Source organism: Manduca sexta, chromosome 27 (genome assembly GCF_014839805.1).
Source record: "Manduca sexta isolate Smith_Timp_Sample1 chromosome 27, JHU_Msex_v1.0, whole genome shotgun sequence".
Classification (NCBI taxonomy): domain Eukaryota; kingdom Metazoa; phylum Arthropoda; class Insecta; order Lepidoptera; family Sphingidae; genus Manduca; species Manduca sexta.
This window is the reverse complement of record NC_051141.1, coordinates 5,554,585-5,578,568: the sequence shown is the minus strand read 5'-3', so window position 1 is coordinate 5,578,568 and position 23,984 is coordinate 5,554,585. Positions and strand designations below refer to the sequence as shown.

The 23,984-nt window shown below is 34.3% G+C and overlaps 1 protein-coding gene across 3 annotated transcripts in view; it reads right to left on the bottom strand.

Annotated features, from left to right (window-relative positions):
* LOC115448599 (WD repeat-containing protein 47) overlaps nucleotides 1-23,661 on the bottom strand; it is a 55,469-nt gene extending 31,808 nt beyond the window's left edge. The window contains exons 1-4 of one of the 3 annotated variants that reach the window (XM_037444073.1): nucleotides 23,449-23,661; nucleotides 19,463-20,952; nucleotides 19,258-19,365; nucleotides 18,759-18,804 (exon numbers count right to left, since the gene is read on the bottom strand). In XM_037444073.1, the coding sequence (XP_037299970.1) occupies nucleotides 18,759-18,804; nucleotides 19,258-19,365; nucleotides 19,463-20,931 (1,623 nt within the window). In that variant the 5' untranslated portion in view covers nucleotides 20,932-20,952; nucleotides 23,449-23,661. Of the gene's footprint in view, nucleotides 1-3,754; nucleotides 4,254-4,327; nucleotides 4,773-18,758; nucleotides 18,805-18,880; nucleotides 19,004-19,257; nucleotides 19,366-19,462; nucleotides 20,953-23,448 lie in introns of those variants that run through there. The other 2 variants (XM_037444076.1, XM_037444074.1) reach the window with 2 other exon arrangements.
* Nucleotides 23,662-23,984: the final 323 nt, after the last annotated feature.

Here is a 23,984-nt window from a genome sequence, read left to right as displayed (position 1 = left end):
CGTGCGCCGGTGCGCCGGCCCACCACCGATGTGCCACCAACGTTGCCACATGCCAGACAGAGATGCGCGAACAGAGAGAAAGGCACACCAGTGTTCTGCTCGATCCGTTGAATCCGACTACAAGTGAAAGGGGTTGCCCGTGCGCGGTCAGAGCGGTCGACGCGTTTGGATATTGTTCCTGAACACTACAGATATCTCCTCCCTACTACCGCAGCGTCCGTGCTGTGTGTAGTGTGTGCGTTTGCGCACTCAACATTCACCAACATATTAAAATATTAAATCAGGTACACAAATAACTCGTTACAATCGTTTGACTTTATAGCAACCCCAGAATGTATAAGACGAATACATAATAGTATTCATATAAACGTCATAGACATTCATATGAATAGTATTATGTATTAATTTTAATTTATTCTACTATTCCACGAAAAAGACATAAATTTAAGAAACTTTGGAAGCCAAAGAGAATAACTATAAAATAACAATACGTGTTATCATAACTGACGATATAGCAGGAGATGGAGATATTCAGCTGTAAATTTTAATGCGAACATTCCACTTTATTTATTACTTTACGTAACAAGAGAATATCGATCACGGAATAACATTTGGAGCATGTAACACATTAATTACGAAACCCTCGCTTGTATGAATCAAAACGCAACTTTTAGAAAGACCGTTTAATTCGTCACGCGCGCATGCAACTTTCGCTTCTTTCTTACGCCTCAATAGTTAATAAAAAAACAGCATAACAGAATGAAATATTTCGTAATATTTGATTAGTTACGAAGTATTATCTATAAACGAAGAGGATGCGCGAACCGCGATGGTAAGTTATGCGGCTACGGCCTAGTGAATACCCAAGATTGACGACTGACGACCCACGCAACTCTAGAAATAATTTAGAAAACTTCAAACATTTAATTAGTCACCTTATTAGTGACGAAGGAACTCAAGGCTACACCGTATACAGATCATAATAATAAACAAGTTTATGTCAGAAGAAACTCATCATAAACTCAATTTCAACCTACGCATGCAAAAAGAATAATTATTAAGGTTACATTTATGTACACCGCGATCCGTCCGAACACGTTTTTGACTTGAACGCCAATATTATAAATTATGATAGATGTTATGAAGACAATAGGCCGTGGCAAAATCGGACCCGTTTTGAGTGAATGATTTAATGATAAACGAAACGAGCAAAATAAACGCATTTGGATAGAATCACAGCACAGTAGGCCGACGTCGTGGGCACTCCATGTACCAAAACTAAACGAATTATCTCACAGTGTAAATGTATTCTTTGCGATTACACGTAAAAACAAACAACAATTTACTTTAAAAAGGTAATCAATTGCGCCAATAGAAAAAATACTAAGCACAATGAAATTAAAGATGATGAAAACTGTAAACAATAATACCAAAATTGTGGTTTATAATACCAAAGTCGAAGGCAAAAAATCGTACGAGATTGTCATAATCTAAATAAAACATGTAAACAAGGCACAAGCCACGAGGGCCCATGACTTCATAATGAGTCATAGAGTGTTGTATAAAAATCCAATACAGAGTGCGTATAACCATGTAAACATTGACACAAGCGCCAAACATACTCTAAAATATTTTTATACCCAATGAGTAGCCAAGCAATCAGCTGGTCTGGTGGTTAACACCTTGTCTGCACTTAAATAGTAATAACTCTACCATTATTTTTGCATTACACAACATTCCTCTGCGTTCGTCCCTTATAAATTAGTTAAATATTGAACAAAGCACATCTTAGAACATATTTTATGTCTACGGAAATATTATCTAGAACCCTGTGATGAACTGCAAGTTGAGCAAAAGGAAAATACAAACTCGGATAAAAATTCATAACATACCGTAATAAAAACATACCGTCGAGCATTTGTTTGAATGTCATTACATTCATATGGTGGTATGGTATTTACTGGTGGTAGGCCTCTCATATGTGAGAGTCCGCCTGGGTAGGTACCACCGCAAAGTCTATTTCTGCCGCTAAGCAACAGTGTGTAGTCATTGTTGTGTTCCGATTAGAAGGACATTGTAGCCAGTGTAACTAACTACTGGACATAAGAGACTTAACATCTCACGTCTCAAGATGGCGAGCGCAGTGGAATACCTAACAATATTTTGTATCTCAAGGTGTAGGATGGTGTTTCTACTGTTTATGGGCGGTCGTATCGCTTACCATCAGGCAAACGGCAAGCTCGTCTCGTCATTCACAGCATTAAAAAAAAATTAAATTCCCTGTAATTGTGGTTTTGGCTGTATTGTATTTATAACTAGTTTTCAAATTACGTTCTTTATGTATACCTTGTTTACCCTTACGCTGAATCACCCAATCATATCGTCTTTGCCTTGCGATCAATTGAAACTGATTAACCGAAAGCCAACGCCGGGTCAAACGCAGCGGATCGAGTTACCAAATAAATTTACAATGATCAACACTAACTTCACTCGGGCGCTCGGGGCAATTGCAGTACGAACGTTTATTATTATATTTCTTATAATATTAAGGATTTCATCAAATTCCAAGACAAACTTTACGGTTTACATTATAAAAAATAATTAGCTTCTACAAATAAACGTAAGCATACAGAATTGTTTCAACATAATATTATTATTTGTAGAATTATGACCATTGCAAAGTTAAGATATAAAAATGACTCCTACATATTTCATAGTGCAAGTTTTATTTTGTTTTTTTATCAATGTGTTCGATTCATATGTAGGTACTAATAATTAACTTTTATATAAAAAACACATATACTATAGCAACTCTTCGTCAATTAACAAACACCGCAAATATAGCATGGGCGTCCGAAGTATTTCAATACTGAATAAATTCTAAAACTCGGAATAATATTTTAAGACGTTTTATCATATTTGTACATATCGCAAATTTAGAATGGGTTTATTGTATGTGGTGGCAATGTGGGCGGCGAAGCTTTCCAAATTTACGGAAAAAAATCATGTCAAATTTCGAATTTGTTAACATGAGAATTGAGTCCATTGTCATGATTTAGTCGAGTCTGGTGGCAGTTGGCGGCTGCGTGCCCATTTATGGCGGTATAGGTCATCGCGAGCACCGCGCGGATCACTCGGCCATGTAGAGCGAACGAAAGATGTGACATTTCGATATCGTCATTTCTAATAGAATATGCATAATCAAAAATATATGTATACCTACATATTTAGATAAATTAACTCTTTGTTACTAAGTTAAATTGAATACAATATTCACTAAGAAAATTATCATTTCACTAAAATAATATGTTTCGTTTTATTAATGCCGATAATGTAAGTATCTTTTTTGACTGACGCAACGGAGTAATATATACGGACATAGCGTGATCACTTAATATAAATCATGAGCTACTGTGCTAACTAAGAAAAAGATCAATACGCAGTTAGTGAGGTCTTTAGACTAGCGTGTAATGTTAACTTACCACTTTATGGATGCACCACGGAAACTTCTAATCACAGTTCTAGCCATGCATAATATTTTAATTTTAATTCAATAATATTTTCAATCAGTATACTCTTTTAAACAAAAGTCTTCATTCGATGAGGTTACGTAAAACCTATTAATATAACGTGGTCACATGCGCGACACTTTTCCTGGACATCCATTTATACTGATTGATGAACTAATACATATGCGGTCATCATTCAACGTTATTACAGAACAAACAGTAAGTCACTGTCTCTAATAAATTACCTTATTATCGTACGAGAGTCGGTCGTCATGCAACAGCGACGATACAGAATTATTCTTATCGAAATCCCAAGTGCTGTGCCAAAAATCTAGAGAGTCTGTGGATGATTTCTTCGTGTCGATTGAACTCTTTCTGGATAAGGAGCTTATGGAACCTGTGTGTTCTCGATTCTTTTTCATAAGGGAATTCGTAGAGCCCACCAGCTCGTGAGTCCTTCTTGACAATGAATTCGTTGAGCCGACATAGTCTCGTTTCATATCCCGTATTCCGTTACTGGTGGTAGACTCTCTTCTGTGGTAGTTTATGATGTTACTTTTATTCAAATTGGGAAAGGAACCCATCGAATGTCGTTTGTTACTATATCTGTGGGTAGGACTCGGTGTGTCGCGGCGAGGCGGTGTAATGGAAGGGCTGTGACGATCCCGGCGAAGGAGGCTCGGAAATGTTGAAGGATGCTCAATCTCGCGCGCCGGAGAGCCTGATTTATGTGAGTCTCGCCGCCTGTTCCATTATTAATAATTAGTCAAAGGATATAAACATTCGTTATTTATCGAAGAAAAACAAAATATACGGACCTGATTATTAACCCATTTGTAGGCGAAACTGTTTCCCTACAATACCCAGGAGTGGATTCCCTGCTGTGGAGATACAGCGACGATCGATAAGGTGTACTGCAGCGACCGTGAACGTCACACCGAGGGTCGTGTTCGACGACAGAGCTGACTATTGGGGAACGCCGGCCCTCTCCCTCCAGGCTCATGTTGTCAAACATGGAATCTAGCTGGCGCATCGCCATTGCCCTCTTTACAGCGGTCATCTTCACCTTATGTAAACACCACCGAGCGCGCAATTTTTTTTAAGTCACGACGAGATCAAAATATATACTTTAACGAACTCGACCGATCGGACCGAAATTGTGTGCGTAAGTGACGTGTATGTCCCCTAAGTATGCCGCGACGCGACTGGACTGTTCGGACGGCATTGTGCGCAGAACGCTTACCGGTGACTCAGAGGTATGCGCGCGAGCAACAAGACCACGATTATCACAGTGTCCTACAATTACATAGACATAAATATATACGCCAACAAGGTAAATAATGCTCCAGAAAAACCGAGTGCATCATCAATTATAAACAAGGACTTTATTGCGCGTGGGTATCCTCAAGTTCGTCCGAAGGTCGTTATGATAGTCCTAAGTGAAGCGAAAAAACGCGCCAACTTTAAATTGCATATTGTGTTTGATTAAATTGATTTCGCTTCGTACATCGGTAAACTGTTAGGCAAGCAAACGAAATATTAATGAGTTGTGTTATGAACCCACACCTTATGTTAACAATGTGTTTACCCAATTAGCTAAATAATAGAATGGTCAGTAATTTACCGCTGTGTGTTTGTAATTTAATAGATTGATAGATTGATTGTCACAGCTAATGGAAGATAACTGGGCGGTTTCATGGTTCCTTAAACGGTTATATAGTCCCGTTAAATTGGGCAATGTTGTTTAGATGCCAGTGTTTAGATAACAGGATACCGCAGACGTATAATTAGAAAAGACAACGTATGATAGTAATAAAGTCCTAGTTTCAAACTGTCGTTTAAATAACCGTTACTTTGGATGTGTGTTTATACACGCCATATACCAGTTTGAAGAAATGCTGCAACCTGCATTGACCACAATGTAGTATTAACCTAAAATGCTGAATTGATTCCAATAACTTCGTTGTAGAGTAATATATTAAACATAATATTACCAACTTAAAAGTAAGTTACCGTTTCACATGAGATAATTATTTATAAATGAATCGGGAGGATCTGCAATCACGAGCACTTAGTTACTTGTAGTTAAATATTAAAAACACTTATATACCATTTAGATAAATAATAAGACAATTTCCATTCTACATCGCAATCCTATTTAATGTTGAGACTTTCGAGGTGTTGCAACTTTAACATTTATCCCTTACTCGGAATTTATTGCAAAATGGATAGCGTTAAAGATCAACCATACCTAAGAACCAAATTATATTGAGCATTGATATTTTATTTAATGCAATAAGAGAGACGCAACCAATTCTGCCAAGCTGTTGCGAAACTATCGATACGTACACCGTGATATTTGCTTAAATGTTTAACTTTAAACTTAACATAACATTACCTATATTATGACCGTAAAGTTTAGTTTGAAATTTGACTTCCGTGTTTATTCGCGTATCTGATTGGTACAGTAATTATTTTAAAAGTTATACTTTGTCCAATCATTTCATAACGGACAGCTAGAAGTATTAATAAATTAATGATGTGCAAATGCGTTACCGATTCGATTTTTTATAATAATCGATACGATTTATTATGAAGATCTGGTCGATTTAACACACAGATAAAAGCAATATTTTTTTTTTAAAATAGTACTTTTGTTATGTTATTTAAGGGATGCTGTAATCTGATTTGGCCGCGTAAAGTCGTTCAATTAAATTCTATTGAATTAGAATTTAAACACAAAATATGCAATGAGCTCTTTCATGTTTTGGCCAAAAAAAAACGATATTTCATTTCATCCCATTTAATCTGTTATACTATCAATAATATGTTCATAACATCTATACTATGAAAAAAAAAATGCAAAAAAACAAAGTGTAGTAATTTTGAAATGTAGCCTTAACTCTTAGCTTATATGTATGCTTAAACATATAGACATAATAATATATTATGCAAAAAGAAAATCACTTGATAGTGACGGTAGCGTACTACATTCTTATACAAATTCCTCAGTGGAGCGTCAACTTGGACTCAACTAAAATAACAAGCGATGGTAAGATCATGATTAATTGATAACCTTTGTTCCTGACACCTTGAGGCCTATATTTAAAAGCTTTATGCGTTTTGGACACAAAATCAATAGTCGCCTTAAAAAGAAATAAGTGTACATCAAAATTATATTTTTGCGTTTTATTATTACAATCTATGAAGCCGTTTGCATTTTGTGAGTACCTCTGCGTCAAAAAATTGATCAATATAAAAGCAGTTCTTTTATAATTTGTATTAAGCACGATACAGGGTACATCTATCCCCAAATTTTCTTATAAAGTTACCACTTACCACCGTTTCTGATGAACGAACCCAAACGCTTTTTCCGATCCAACGCAATAATAGACCGATCAGAACAAAGTTTTTATTTTGTCATACTTACGAATGGCGTATTTTTAATGGTTTATTCTCGGGATCAGATTGAAGATTGGGATCGTTTGTTAAAAACGGACGTTAGTCCCTGTCTAATTCAACAATAGCTTTCAGGCATAGTAATAACTAGGCATAAGTTTGGGGAAGGGTGTACAATGTACTACATATTAACTAGCATCACGGAACAAAATAAAGCTGATATACTTGTGTTTTGCATTTGCTTTGGGTTAATCAAAGCGAGTACCTGTGGGGATATTCATATATTACAATGATTGCAGCACATGTCAAATGTAATGAATAAATCATCATGACATATGCAGATAATTATAGTAACAAACATATGATGATGAGATATCACACGTGTAAATCCTATTGCTCGCACTGTAATGCACTGACTGAAGCGAATTAAGTTTGTGTCAAAAACAACTCAATATTCTCGTACCTTTAGTCTGTTTCAGTACTGCAGCCCTTTCCTCTAATTTGAAGTTAACTTTAGATTTCACCTCTAGATTGTTACATTGCGCAAACAATGATAATACAAATTGTCAACCAAATGCTCACTACTACAAACCAATTTATAAGTACAGTATTATATGTATGCACAATTTTCAACTAAAACAAAATTATCATAAAAGTATGATGGGATTAATTTAACAAATACCAACAACTAGCAGACACACAATACCCGCATGAGTAATTAAAACAGTAAGGTAGCTGTCTCACAGGATACGAGTAGCAAAAAGCAAATCGAACTAGTAAATAGTAACGAGTGTTTATCTTTGACATTGAACGTTTGAGCAAGCACAAAAAGTAAATCCTTATACAAATCCCGCATGCGTTTTGCACTAAACGACGACGCGACGTCGCTCCGCAAGCGTCATAATCGTCAAGAAAGCGTTTTAGAGTGAGTTGTTTCTTTGTGATTTGTCTTGTCATTATAAAAATCTATTGAGACGAGAATTCGATTTATAGTCGCTTGTTACCAGTGGGACAAGTGTCTTATGTAAATCACGTGGACAGCATGCACTCTACGGATGAAGTGTTAATGACAATATAACAGCACAAGCAATAATAATTATTATTGTCAACAGAAAAATAAAGTACAGGTGCGCCGTAAGGTCCGTTCCGCTAGAATAAGACCATATTGCCTACCCCAGGCAAGGTACCAGAAAGGGGTCAGGGTTATGAGAATTAATATTATAAATAAATTAATACTATATAGTAAACGGGGATAGCGTAGTTACAACTGGAGCGGATCACCAAGCAAACATCCGTGGGTTCAAAACTCAAGGGCTTAGACTTTCCTAATTGTGTGCGTATTCCTTGTGAATTTTGCTTACTTTAACGGTAGATGGAAAGATTGTGAAAAAACCTATACACCTAGTAAATTCTCCATATTTTTTTCAAAGGTATGTGTAAGTAAGTCTGATGATCCGCACTAAGCCAGCGTGGTTGACTAAGACCTAAAACCTCTCAGAAGTAAAAGAAACTCATGCCCATGAACGGGGCAGTATATAGTACAGGCCTGATAGATTTTGTTATTATAATAAAATAAATAATATTTCTACGTCCTATTTCTTTCAATTATTGGTTGGTACGTAGTCAACACCTATATCCAAATGTGTTTAAAGTTTTCATTGTAAAAAGAAATTAATATATCACATATGTCTAAAAAAATCTACAAACGAACTATATTCCTTGACTTCTGCAAATATTTGTATATTAAAATTATATCGTATATTAGAAAATCGTTAAAACCCTAGAAAAGTCCAGCTAAATTTGAGGATTTTTTAGATCCAGAAATTTCGTTATTGGGAAATGAATAAAACTAAATACTTTTGAATTAAAATGGATTCGAGAGCTATTGAAAACATTAATAATAAATATACAGTAACTCAATATTTCAAAAATTCTTATCGACACCTTTAATGCTTGTTTACTCTATGGGGTCAAGACATATTTAAATATTAACAATAGAAAATTTCGCAGTTCGCAAACAGTTTCGACTGAAATATTTATTATTAGAGGTCTTTAGCAAAATTTACAAGGTACAGGATTGTTTTGGTATAAAATATCTTAAACACCGTGGGTGGGTATTCAAAACAATACCGTAAGAAAATTCCAATCACCGAACAGAAAAATTACAATTCGCATTTTCTTTAAAAATTATGCGTTACTTCCCAAATCATCGATTTCGATGACTGAAATAAATAAATCTGAATCAGGCACCGATCAAGTGTCATATTGAACTCGTAGTTATATCTATTTTAATCTCAAATTGGTAAAACACTTGGATAATCCAAAATTAAACGAACAAATAAAGGCTCTTGAAAAGAAAACGTCATGAATTATATTACATGACAACCACTAACTGCGATACTTATTTGATGACAAATCAGTATGAGTGTAAGTAAGCAAAGAAATTATAGGGTAAATTCTGCCTTCCTAATAAGTTTTTAATTTATGCAGGACACGACGGCGTATCGATCACGACTTGGACGAAACATAATATATTATGTTCAACGTGAACGGTATGCAAACAGACATCTCGTTGCGAAAACTTCTTGTTATGCACATATTTATGTAAAACACTTTTTTGCCTATCTAATAGCTGGATACTGGATAGCCCAAGGATTACAGATTGCATCATTTTATCTCATTGTCGTGCGTGTAAGAGAGAATATTGGAAACTTCACTACGGCTGCGATTTTACAATAGTATATAATAACATACAGCCACGCCTGTGTCACTTAGGGTGCGGATTGGAATGCTAAATACTTCACTAAGAAGTTAAGATGTCAAATAACGAATGAAACTCAAAACAAAACTATACTCCAAAAATGTTAACATAACTTTGGCTTACAAGTTCGGATACATAATCAAATTAATCAATGGTTTTGTAAGATATTTGACCGCAACGCTGTTATTTATACATCAATAGAACATCTTATATATTACCTACAATTATTTATAGATAAAACACCGTGACCACATTGCGAGCTATGGTGACCGTCATTAAATACACATTTGCATAGTTGTAAGAAGTTAACACCCACATTTGCTTGAGTTTCGTCGTAAACACTTTATTAGACTGTAATGGAATTATCTTTTTCATGTAAATATAAGTACGTGGGCAATAAAGGAAGCTTACTCAATCATAAAAAAACATTCGTAATACAAAAGGTTCCTTTGTGGTACTATTCAAAAAATAATCAATCCAAACATGTTAATTGCTAATTAATTCAAATTGTTAAGACTTATTTTAAAGATTATAAGGACTTTTGCAAGCGGCATACGCGTCGGTTTCTCTACGCATTTTCGGTACGCACATTTATTATTAAAGTACATTAAAATTTATTAAAAACTTGTATGTACAAACATAATGGTTTCTTATGTTTGTGCGAGTGTTAAACATCGAAATAAGACTATATTATGCAGTTTTATATATATCGCCCTTAAATACAAAACTATAATATAGAAAACCGCAATGAAATCCGTAAAATAGTTCTAAGGTACAAACATAGGACGTTAAAACCGTTAAACATTAAAATTGTTATGAATATTCCAGTATTGATTACAGTCATCTCAGTGTTTATAAATAGACTAAACATTCGATGCACATTAATTAAGTTTTATAAAGGACACTTGTTCTGATGATGTCACTATGCCAGTTCGTAAAGTGTGAATGAAAGAAACACTTATAAGTAAGTATACATCACCCGTTTCAACCAATTCGTATGACAAAATGTAATCACTGCGCGCCTTTATAGAGGAAATTGTGGGTAGTAAATGACCAACATAACGAAGCCGACAAAACCGTGATTTAGTCCCAATTGACTCAATTTGGAACTATTAAACGTACACCGGAATACACAATATCAGTTATAAACCCACATATAATACACATACATACCACAATATAATACCACATATTACGGTGTTAATTCATAGCCATCGCCGAACATCGTATAAAAATAAAAATTACTAATAATCTATATATATAAAAATCAATTGCTGTTCGTTAGTCTCGCTAAAACTCGAGAACGGCTGAACCGATTTGGCTAATTTTGGTTTTGAATTAATTGTGGAAGTCCAGGGATGGATTAAACGGTGACGAACATAAATAATAAATAACGGAAAATACTAAAAACGACAATATAAGTTTTCAATACAAAATGTTCCTACCTGTGAAACATTTCATGTCTTTTCTCTTTTTAGAAATAAAGAACTGTAACATATATATAGGTGTATTCAGAAATAAGTCTGTTTCATAGTTGTAATATGAGGTCCGATTTCTTTGGTTTATTTTGTTCAAATACAAAACATTTCAGAAATATTTATAAAGTGTAAAAGTGTTAGTTGGTTCTCAAAAATAGAAAATATAAAAATAAATTTCAAGACTATAATTAAAATCTATCATCAATTGTTCAGTGCGCGAGAACTTTATTTAATGTTATTGTCGCAAAATGCCACGGAGAAGATGACTTAGATCGTCGAAGTTAATTAAATGTGCGACGAGCTACTTCACGTGCAAACCGTTCTCTCGAATAGCGAGAGACAGATAATGATAACGTACGTATTGGTATGGCAAAATTGCGTTCCACAATGAATAATAATAATAAATGTATGTAGGTGATACGAAGTTCACCGGGTCATCTAGTCGTATAATAATAAAAATAACTATTATATACTTATTTTTATTAATATAACTATTATAATATAGTTATTGACAACCCAATTCTTATCGGCTTCCTTTTCTTAATTTATGTAATCCAATTTATTATTATTAGTGATAAGCAAACCGCATTAATAATAATTAAGTACTAGGTTATGTCGGGTTTCCTTTCGGAAAATTCCACCTTTCGTCACGGCTATGTTTTATTAAATTCATTTAATGTTTAATAAAAAAATAATTAAGCCAATAATAGGAAGAATGAAAAACATCTATGGTAAATAGTATTCGTTTAAATATCAACTGAACAAGTTATTATTATTTACATTCATTGAATAATGGCTAACATCTTAATGCTGCGAAAAATCAACGTACAAATATATATTCATGTCATAGCCCAATTCCATCAGAACAACAAATCATATACTGTTCATTCCCTGGGGGCTTATTATAAGGATCACTTAAGCAAACCAGCATAAAAATATACCAAGCACAAGCCGAGATTCCTACCACGAGGCAAATAGCAAATTTGGTTGTACTAATCATTCCGAATTTGAAACGTATCTTCATTTATTTTTTCTGTACTACTTTCTGCTCAGGACTTCACCCATGTGTGCATCTTTACCCGTTTTAAAGACCCAGTGTAATAGTATAGGGCACATTTATAGGTACATGTGCCCTGTCATTAAAAAGTGCCATTCCAAATAAAGACCTTAGACAACCATACACACGCGACACCCAAAAAGGTGATTACCCAGCAGTCATAAGTTACTATGATAAAAAACGTAGGCGCCGCGACACGTCGCTGGTGTAGTATTACATTTGAAGATTTTTATCCTGTCACGTTTTATCTATACATCATATGGTTGTATGTGGGCGTGTAATAGCGCAATCCAATGGTGGAAGGTCACAGTTATTATTGTAGAGCAATAAATAAGTGCGGCTGCTTTTGTTATTGTCATGCATAATTATAATAATGACTTTTGCTCGTGATTCTATTTGTATGGAATACCATTATGTGAAATTGATAAAATTTAATGAATCAAAAATATCTGTACGGTTGAATGCCATGGGAACGTCTTTGTAAACTCATGCTCAACGAGTAGCAACTCCGAAGGAAACCAAGGAGCTCTATCACTTCCAAAAAAATTACGATCCATCCCCTCCCCCAACAAATCTCAATGTAACTAGATCTTATTTTACTTTAATAAAATTATAAATAATATTAAAATTTATTCCTATTTAAAAGCTGGTATATCGTGTATATCGATTTTAAATTTCTATACGACGCCATTTATTGGGTCCAGTACCAGCCAGACTAAAATCCTAGGTACACCGTGCACAGTTTGAGTCATTTTAATTAGGTATTTGGTATTTAAAAAAAAATACAATAACCTAAAGTTCCTTAACTAAACAGGGAACAATTCGTTAAATTGATCGACAAAAACATCTTAATATTAAACCTATAACTACAAATTCCAGTAATATGATACGTAATTATTTCATCACCGCATAGATACGTCTGTATGATCTATATTGATTAGGTTTATTAACATTTTATCAATTCGTCCGCTTCTATAAATGATACGGATGCACGACAGATACAATAGAATATTTAACCCTTATCAAAATAACGAAGATTAAACTCATTGGGTTATTTTTTTATCATCAATCATTTTTATCAAAGAAAAAAACTTTTTTTTCAGTTTCATCGGCCTTCCTGAATTGAAGGATTATTATTTGCTAATAATATAAGGAATAAAATCGTGTGAACATATGACCCAAAAATTAAAAAATATCGTGCCATTTTGATTGGTTAACCAAATAATAATAGCCCTAATCTACTTACTAATATTATAAATAGAAAATCTTGTAAAATTGTTCGGATATTTGTTAGAAGTAAACGCAGTAACTGCCTAATGGATTGGAATGAAATTTAGCACACGTAGACATCATGTCCTGGGCTAACATATAGGTTACTTTTTATCCCAGTAACTTACTCCCGTAAGAAATATGTGTATATTTAATCTGAACTTTAAAGAAGATGGCGCTAGCGCCGTGCAAATGACTCAAAGGATAGCTACAATGATTTATAGATTTTAGTACCGGGAAAGGCTTTTTATAGAAGCCAAGTCGCGAGCATCGCCTACCGTATTATATTCCCTGTACTTTAAAAATGATTAACATATTATGTTAGTTCATTAAAGGCACCGGCACGACAGAAATATAATTTTATAGGAAGTTAAAGGCCTAACTCAACAAGTCACGGGAAACTAAAGCACAAAAAGGTAGAAACGTGGTTCTTCTGGTATTGCAGACGTTCATACTTACTTACTGTCAGGCGAACAACTCACTGGTGTGCTGACCATTGGTATAAAAGCACAATTAAGCAATTACCGGGGGTTTAGGCATTGAACGGTCTGTTGAGACGAATATCCGCAGGTTCAAAACCCAAAACACACATATCAGACTTTTCGAAGTGAGTATTATGTATCAACGAGCACTTTAACAGTAAACGAAAACATCGTGAGGAAACCTACATACCTGAGAATTTTCCAGAAAAAAATATGAAAGTATGTGAAATCTGCCAACTCACCTTAAGCCAGCGGGATGAACTAAGAGCCCATCAATAATAGACGAGGCACGTGCCCACTGCCCAGTAGTGGGCAATATGTAAAATACAGGACTGGTATTCTCAATTATTAGAGGCTTGTATTTGAACGCTGGCCTTAGAATAAAATAATGATAATACACGACTTATTACAATTTCTAAACTACCGAAATAAATTATACTATATTTTTTATGAAAATAGTATTTTCAATTTATTTTGCAGTAATGTGTGAATTATTTTTTCTTGCTATTAAAAAGATGTTAGGCACGGCAGCACATTCTTGGTTACGGAATTTTACGAATGAAATAAAGTATGAAACAAATTTCAATTATCAACCAAAAATGTAATCCCCATATCTCTTCCAAAATAAAAACTAATAGCTTACGTATACAATAAAACCAGTAAATTATCTCCTAAAATAGCATCGAGCAATTAACGCAAATTGCGCCTATCAATAAAAATAGCAATCACATCTACAAATATATCATGCTCAACCATCTGATTTCTACTTATCACTACATAGTATAAAACAAAGTCGCTTTCTCTATCCCTATGTATGCTTAAATCTTTAAAACTACGCAACGGATTTTGATGCGGTTTTTTTAATAGATAGAGTGATTCAAGAGGAAGGTTTATATGTATAATAATAACATCCATTAAATAGTGGAGAAATACTGTTATTTTGTTATGTTATACCCGTGGGAAGCCAGAGCGGGCCGCTATGTTTTTATATACAACGTTCACAGTTTTTCTGTAGTGTATTTAGTATCAGCATTGCACCCGTGCGAAGCCGGGGCGGGTCGCTAGTATCTTATATATGAGCAACAATTTTTAAATATTAAAATCCATTAATTTGGAAGGAGAGTTGAGCCTTTTGCTTAACACAAAGTCTAGTCCGGATTATAACGAGCCGTTTAACTGGTACGGACTAGAATTTTCACGTGCTTACATCCGCTGCTACAACTCCTATAAGATCAGAAGTGGCCCGCATTTTGTGACACCGAGTGTCAAAGCTCGCCGAATCTAAAGGAACACTAAATTGTTGAATGGTATTAAATGGCTTTTATATTATTATTGTGTGATGTGTAAATAAAATAAACAATCATAACGATAGTTGCCTAACTACGGATTACCTTATTCAATATCAAGAAGGAAATATTCCTTTTGAATATTTTTTTATACGGATACGGAAGTGAGCCCTCTGCGCTTGATGGTAAGTGGAGTGGGGTCCAATAGAATACTGACTGACAAGAGATGATTACCCTCAGCAGTCGACACAATTATGCCGGCCTATTGCAACCGGATATACACAGGCTGATCCCGGAACGTGTTACACTTATATGGACCGTTATGGCGGGTTTTAACACATTATGTGCGATGGTCGCTAAATTAATTCTGGATTGCTTATTGGTAGAGACTACTTACCTTTTGCGTTTAATTAATTAATAATAGAGCAATGCCAAATAACTAAATCCCTCCTTGACCTACGGGATTACAAATATATTATCCTCAAATGATGTTTCTAGCTAAAGACATATGCTGTTACAGATTTCCACACTGACGCGTCAACTTCAAGTTTTCATAAACCTACCGAAACTTTTTCTATTATTCTGTTAAAATTAACAATAGACAGTGGTTTATTATTCAATTTTCTGAGTAACATCAAATGTAATACTTAAAACTTCGAATGACGTGTACTTAAGTCATAAATGGCGTCATCTGCAACATGTTAGCCAATAATAAAAGATTAGTCACTGACGAATCACAAAAAATATATATATGAGGTAACTGGACTTACTAAAATACTTTTAGGAAAATTCGGATTGCATTTTTTTTTCGACTACAGTTAATGAGCGGGCGCCATCAGCCTAGTGACTAGAATTTTCTTTATTGCTTTGTATTACGAGACAAGCTGACCGTTCGCCTGTTGGTGCTAGATACGACCGCCCATAAAAAGTATTGTTTGGTATTTCTCTGCGCTCGTCATCCTAAGACATGTGATGTTAAATCTTATTACGTCCAGTAGTTACACTGGCTACAATGTCCTACAAACCGGAACACAACATTGAGTACACAATGCTGCTTGGCGACAATAGACATGGCGATGGTACGGTCAGCAACAAAAGTCGATGAACAAATACTAATTTACAAAACACCTGAACATTCAAACGGACCATAAATCACTTACCAAAGAAGAGTACAGATTAAGGTTATCATTTCAATGTTACAAAAGTCGCTAAACATTTTATAACTTGACAATGCATTAGTTGATGAATCTCATTATTGAATCTATACTTCTATACCATTATATAAAGCTGAAGAGTTTGTTTGTTTGTTTGACCGCGCTAATTTCAGGAACTACCGGTTCAGACTGAAAAAATATTTTTGTGTTGGATAACCCTTTGTTAGTGGAGTGCTATAGGCTATATATCATTACGCTATGACCAATAGGAGCGAAGCAGTAATGAAACATGTTGCAAAAACGGGCAAAATTTATTAGTTTTGAGAGCTTCTGTTGCGTGCGCTGCTTAAACGGTTAAAGTTATGCAACAATGATGTATGACGGGATTGTTCCTCTTAAAAAGTTCTACATAAATATATAATAAAACAAAAGTCCCCCGCTGCATCTGTCTGCCTGAACGTGTTAAACTCAAAAACTACCCAACGTATTAAGATGAAATTTGGTATGGGGACAGTTTGAGACCCTGGGAAGAACATAGGCTTACGGGAAAATATATAGCGTGACTTTTATATGGGAAAACTTTAGCCCGAAAAACTTACCGCGGGCAAAAGTTCGTACACCATTAAAAAATATGAAAAATAAACTGACGTTTACGTTGAAACCTTCGAGGAGAATCTCCAGAATAATTTTGAATTTATAATTTTTTTTTTTAAACCGGCCAGTGCTCTATAAATTAGGATGTTTAAAATGTAATTAACCTATTCCTATTAATGTTATAATATTACTTTCTAATATATTATGATGTTTTGTCCATACTTAAAAATTTATAATTCTGGTTATTAACTTCAATATATACTATTATATAAACCTAAAGGGTTTGTTTCTTTGAATGCGCTAAACTCAGGAACTACTTAACCGATTTTGAAAATATTTCACTAATAGGAAGCTACATTACTCTTAAGCCCTACACGCTACTTTCTATCCAGGGTAAATATAAAGCACGACTTTTATCTTTGAAAAACTTTTTCACGCGGGCAGAGTAGCGAGCTAAAGCTAGTATGTTATAAAATAATAATTTAATTAACATCCTGGGCTGTTGTATTTATTCGGCAATGTTTTGATAGTAAAAACGCGGTGCGCTGCGCTTCGCGATATTGGTGTCTTGAAGCTTGATGGGTTCAATTTAACGAATAGAAAAAAAAGCTTGCATATAAAACAAAGCATTTGCTAATTTCAGCCACATTTGTATTTATTACAGATCATAAAAATTGTCGCTAGTAATGTTTAGCAGTTAATGGTTTGACAGCGTTCAGCTACTTTTGTAGTTCAATTATGACAAGTTGTTTTGTTTTTAAATTAATCAACAACTTATGGTAAATGATAATGATTAGGAAATATTGGAAACAAATTATGTTCAACGACTTCTGTTGCTGACTGTACCTACTCAAGCGGACTCTCACATATGAGAGACCTACCACCAATAGCATGTACTCAAACTCGGTATAACTAGCATTTCCGTGAATTAATAAACACGTTTTTATTGCAAAATATTATCCTACAAATACTTTTTTTTTTTTTTTCTCTCTCTGGCAACTACAAATACTTATTCCACTTTATCGCCAGACTATTCATTCACTTTGCAGTAAACTGACAGTGACATGACACTTTTTAATCTGTGTTCTGTAACCAATTTTAATGACATTGACAGTCGGTTGTCATCCCTATAACCGTTACGTACAGTGAACACGTGAACACCTTTATACTTAACACTTTTTTTTCGTTCAAATAACATATTGTTAACTTTCAAATCAGAAATTAATTCGCATTTATAGTAACACTGTCATTTTTTTTTTGGCTCTGTAAAAGAATATTTTACACTACACAGTGCGAAGTATATTGTCGATTACAGCACCTTATTGTTGTAAATTTCATTCGTGAATAAAGAAGAATATTTGACAATAGTACTTAACAAAAAAACTTAACATATTTGTTTCTTAATTTGTTGAATATGGCGTAACGCAATGCGAACGAATCCGGCCGTGATAGTGACCTGAATTAACTTATAATTAGTACATAGACCGTGACAACATTATTATTATGTGTTTCCGAGGAATTCGTGCAATAACGAGGGTAAAATCAGAAAGTCCAACTTTCAAATTGTTTCATTTAATGCATAATTATAAAAAAATATATCTGTAACGGGCATCCAGAAAGTTGAGAATATTTAACAAATATTCCGAATAATTACCATTCTTGTAAATCTCATCGTAATAAAAAGAAAAGTGGTTGCATTCGCGCAGAAACGAAAGTTTGCTGTACGTTACAATCACATCGAGGCAATTATAAAATAAATAATCACTTACTAATGACGGATCTCCCATGTCCGACGATTCGCTGATTTCGTTTTTCCTGAAATAATAATAAAAATGAATTATTTACAAATAGGCTTCAAAATGCAATAATTTGCAAAAAAAATCGCACATACAATCCACGAAACAAAATGGTTCGTTTACATATTAAATTACGCTCATCAGAGAAAACGGAGCTAGGCACTCAGAACAAATTGCTTGCTCGCTCTACCGATGAAAGTACTCTATACCGTACGCGAATTATTACTATTTGATGCATACCAGCAATCATCTACTTATCAACATTCCGTACATATTTATCATAAGGTAAACTATTTCGTACGCAAATACCGTCACCTGATAATACTGCATCAATGATAATTACTGTGGAACAATTATCAAAATAACAAATTCGAAGACGCATCGAACACGACATCACAAGCTCGATTATGTAAATTTATGAAAGTTGTGGATTCAATGTTAACGATAATAAAAGCAGCGAAAACAGCATTACCTTACGTATTGTGCCTGTTCGCGCATCATTTCTGGGTTGGGCGGCGGCGGTTGTTGTGTCTTGACGGCGGTCGAAAAACCGGATGCAGCATCACTAACTTGCTCCATGCTGAAATAAAGAACGCGTACAATGTAAGCACAATGTGTACAAAAGTTATACCGGCAATTAATTTTTAATTTTTATTATTCTGTAAGTATACACTCACGTTATCTGTTGCCTCAAGTCAGACGAACACAGATTGCGAAGATAGTCGTCACACTCGCGTTGCTTTTGAATTTGATATTCTTTTAAAAGTTCCCTTCTAAAGTCGCCATCCACACCGTGTATCATTGCTGCATCGACTTGGTGTGACGCGCGCTCGGCCAATGACGAACGCTCCGTCGACGCTGCCGTATTGGAAACAGACGTGGACGCCGAGTAGTCTTGTCCTCGATGTTCCGGAGTGGTTGCATTCGATGCGGCAATACTGCTAGTTTCAGTTGTTTTCGTGGAACCCGCAAGCTCCCCGATAGGTTTTATTTGCTCCTCTATTGGCTTTAGTGTGTCGTTTAGTCCGTTAAATATGCTCTCTCCATTTTTATTATCAAACAGCCTATCCACTGAAGTGTTCATTAGTTTACTGCCCTTGATTCCAGTAAGGTGAAATCCAGCAAAACACGAGGAAGACGGACCGTAGTCTATGGCAGATAACGCCATGAGAGCAGGATGACGCGGCGCTCCATCTGGTAAAGGTCGCAAAGATCTTGTCATAGCGTCGGCGGCAGACCGCGGCCTTCTGAACGGCATGGCCAAATGTGGGAAGGTGCGAGGTTTGATTGGTGTCACGAGCATGTGTTCCGTCCACGACGTATGCAGTGACGGACGTTCCAATTTCTCCACATCTACATTTAACATTCTTTGTTCGAAGGGAACACTAAAAGTTTCAGCAGGTATGGACTGCAACCATGATAATAAACTTAAGTCGGACTCGTCAAAACCCGATCCGTCAAGCAGTCTCGAGAAATTAACATCATTCGATTGTGCTTCTTTAGATCCCGTAGCTTTAGCCTGGCAGTAGTTTACACACGATTCATATAATATTCCTTTAATAAGTAATTGCATTAGGCGATCATTCTTTGCGCACTTAGGTGCACTGCCACTGGACTTTTTGTCGCATGGTAAAAATTGTTCTACAAGTGGATACACTTCTCGGAAACATTGGACGCGAGCGTTGCTCGGATTCCATTTCTTAAACTGAGCGTGATCTGTTATACTTGGCAAAGTCAATAATAAGCATAAGTTTGAGTATTCTTCTTTAGAAGGGGCTAATTTTTCCAGGTCGCTTAATACTTTCACAACTTCATCGACTATGTTTTCGACGTTATTGTAAGCTTTAATTTCAGATCTTATACACAATAGTTCTATATATTTGTGCCTTAGGATGGCGTAATTGAATTTGTCGGCCTCGAATGCTTTGAGGGCACTGAGAGGCTGAATGAACTCGAGCACGTCATCCCACTGGCCATCTAGAATAAGCTGACGAAGGAAGAGCACATCGTCGGCATAATTGCCGTTGATTACGCCGGTCTCGCGCTCGAGAGAAAGCTGTGTTATATGCAGGTCACGGTTGTGGAGAAATTCAAGGGCCAAACGCACTACGTCGTCCTCACGCAGGTTCAGGTGGGTGGAGGGCATTGTGAAACTTACTTACTTTTCCTGCAACAATATACAATATATTTCAATATGCCCATTTATTTTTCAAATTTGAAACTAACTAAGTACTAACCAAATGCACTACTTCCGCATGGAAACAAAAAAAAACTATACTATATAGTATATTACTATATACAATATATTATAAAAATATATTTTATACTACCTTATTCAAATGTGGATATACAATTTAATAATGACATAGCCATTAATGCCAAAGAAAGATAATATGTACATAAAACATGTTGCACTTTATGAAAAAAATATAACTTGTGTCAGATAACATACAAAAGATAAAATAGAGATGATATTTTTACATGAAGCTGTAAGAGCAGATTAGATTAGATTATATGACTTTAGTGTTTGCACTCAATTGCAATTACAATGTAAAGGCCAGTAACACAAGCCCATAGTTTTCTCCGGGAAATTGTCATACTGTTAAAACCTTATCCTGCAAGGATAATAAGTCATAACCATGTTGTGTTTATCCTTCTAATGTTATGAACGCAGACATTGTATCTTAGATTGACAGCTAGTTCTAGTCTATGGACACAATTATAAAACATCATAATCACTTTATTTTAAATTAAATTTCGCCGTTTATTTCAACTGCTTGCAACATTTGCTGTATTGCAACAGTCACAACTTCAATGATTAAATTATTATTTGATGAAAACTAAAATGCATCAAATACATACTTAATAGTAGTAGAAATGGTGATTGGGTATACAATGCTTATAGGGTCCTAAATTTACTAAAAAGAAACAATAATTAACCATTATTGGATATTTAACATTAATGTTTCACACAAAAATTAATTTAATTCATTATGTTATATTGAAAACTAGTTACAGCTCTTAGTCAATTTTATGACGAGTCCTTAGCTAGTCAAGAAGCATGGGTTGTTGTTTCAAAATTATAAGGTGAGAAGATATGTAGAGCAATAAATATGGTGGTAGGATATTTTTGTTTTATCAGTGTAAACAATTGTACAAAAGCATCTTGAACATTGCTGCTGGTGTAAACTAATTTTAGACATTGGTAAAGATAATTGATAGCTGTCCAAAATACAGATATACTATATAATTTCAGCCTACATCCTCTTTACATCACCCTATAGTTGATTGGAAGAGAATACCCATTAAGTCATTAAGTTCGCCTGTATACAAAGTGTAAATAAATAAATAATGTTAACTATTTTTGAACTGAAAACATATTTTTTCTTTATTGTGCTAAGTATAAAACAATCTGCTAAATGATTGGATAAACTGGAGCAGTTCTCATTCCACCTGGATGTCAAATTTCATGCAGATTTTAATATATTTGTATTATAATAACGTATTATATGCTATTAAATCTAACAAAAATGAAATATTGTAATTTTAATTTAATTTAAATTCAAAACTTAACTTAGCTTTATAATCATGGAATAGCTGATAAATACTACTGTAAAATATTACCGTGGTGAATATGAGTCCAAGATATTTTCTAATTAGAATCCACAAGCAGTCTCATGTAATATAATCAGTTTCAATGTATGTATTAAAAACATTATCATTATAATTAGAATGACAAAAATATCTTTACAACATAATGAAACATTATACAAAACTTCTCTCACCAAAATATGTAAGAATAGAGGAAAATTGTGCAAATTAATAATCTAGACAGGTTTACATTCATTATTCAATATGGACACATTAATTGCTATGTAATTGGAACAAGAGAAACTTTAATAAACAATTGGTATACCTATTGGTAGTTTTGCATAAAAAATAATCTTATATTAAAATCTTATATTCAATATGGTTGAAATTTCATTATTATTTTTTATAATAAATAAAATGTGAATACAGGGCATGTACTGTAATAAGTGTAGGCATAGTTTTAAAGGAATTTTAAACAATTAACATTCAATCATTATGTGTAATATTTTATATTAATTTTAAAAGAAAAATATATTTAAAATAAATATTACTAAAAGAAAACATATTTTTATTTGATAAACAAGTGCTTAATAAACGCAATAAAATATAATTTTATTCATACCAAACAATTATTCCAAATATTTCAAGAATGTGAAAAATAATAAACAGAGACGATAAAATGACTGCACGCATAAATTACTCTCATATAGAGAAAGCATACTGAACTTAATGAAATTACTGATGCATCTCAGAACAACTCACATGCCACTAGGAGAAAACATACAATATAAAATATTTGCACAAGCATCAAAATAAAAAATCGCACAGTAACAGCAGCCTTCGCCAAAATACAACGCGTAAAGCCATTTTATGACAAGTATAGGTACCGAAAAGAACTTCCACCTACTCAAACTTTCTTGACCATAAAAGCCTACACAGCCAGATTAAACACAAATGTAGCACAGTTATTTATTACTCGATAAATTATGTGGACACAGAATCTAAATACATTTTTTACAGTTAGAAAAAATAGACGTTTACGATCAAAACGAAGTGTAAAATTGTTTTTTACCTCTTTTAAAACACAGATGCTATACTTCCTGTACGCACAATGCACAAAATTAAAATCCAACCCTTATTTCAATTATTAACAGAACATATATGAGAAATTTATTCAATTTATTCCACATTTTATCACTGAAGAGAGAGTAGATCAGATTATTAGAATTCGTAAAAAAATTGTCTATGCCAGTGCATCAATGACATCTTGACTTGTCAGATTGCTACGTAATGGTTTATTTTTTATTCAATACAGCTTTACGCTAGCAACATTACCGAGAAAATAAATCAAGATGAAGTTTGTATTTTGTTTATTCGGTGCACAGCAGAATTACTATATAATGAAACTTGTGTAGAATGCTGTTAAAGGATAATACGAAACTCAAGAATTTTGATATAACATTAGGGATTGCGTCCACTAGGCGGGTCAGATTAAACTGGTAAAGTGCGCAGCAGCCACGAACGGCAAAAATCTACTCTCTCACCTTACAAAACAAAGTTCACCGCCGTGTTGGCCGTCTGTCTATCTGAACAAAACAAACTCAAAAT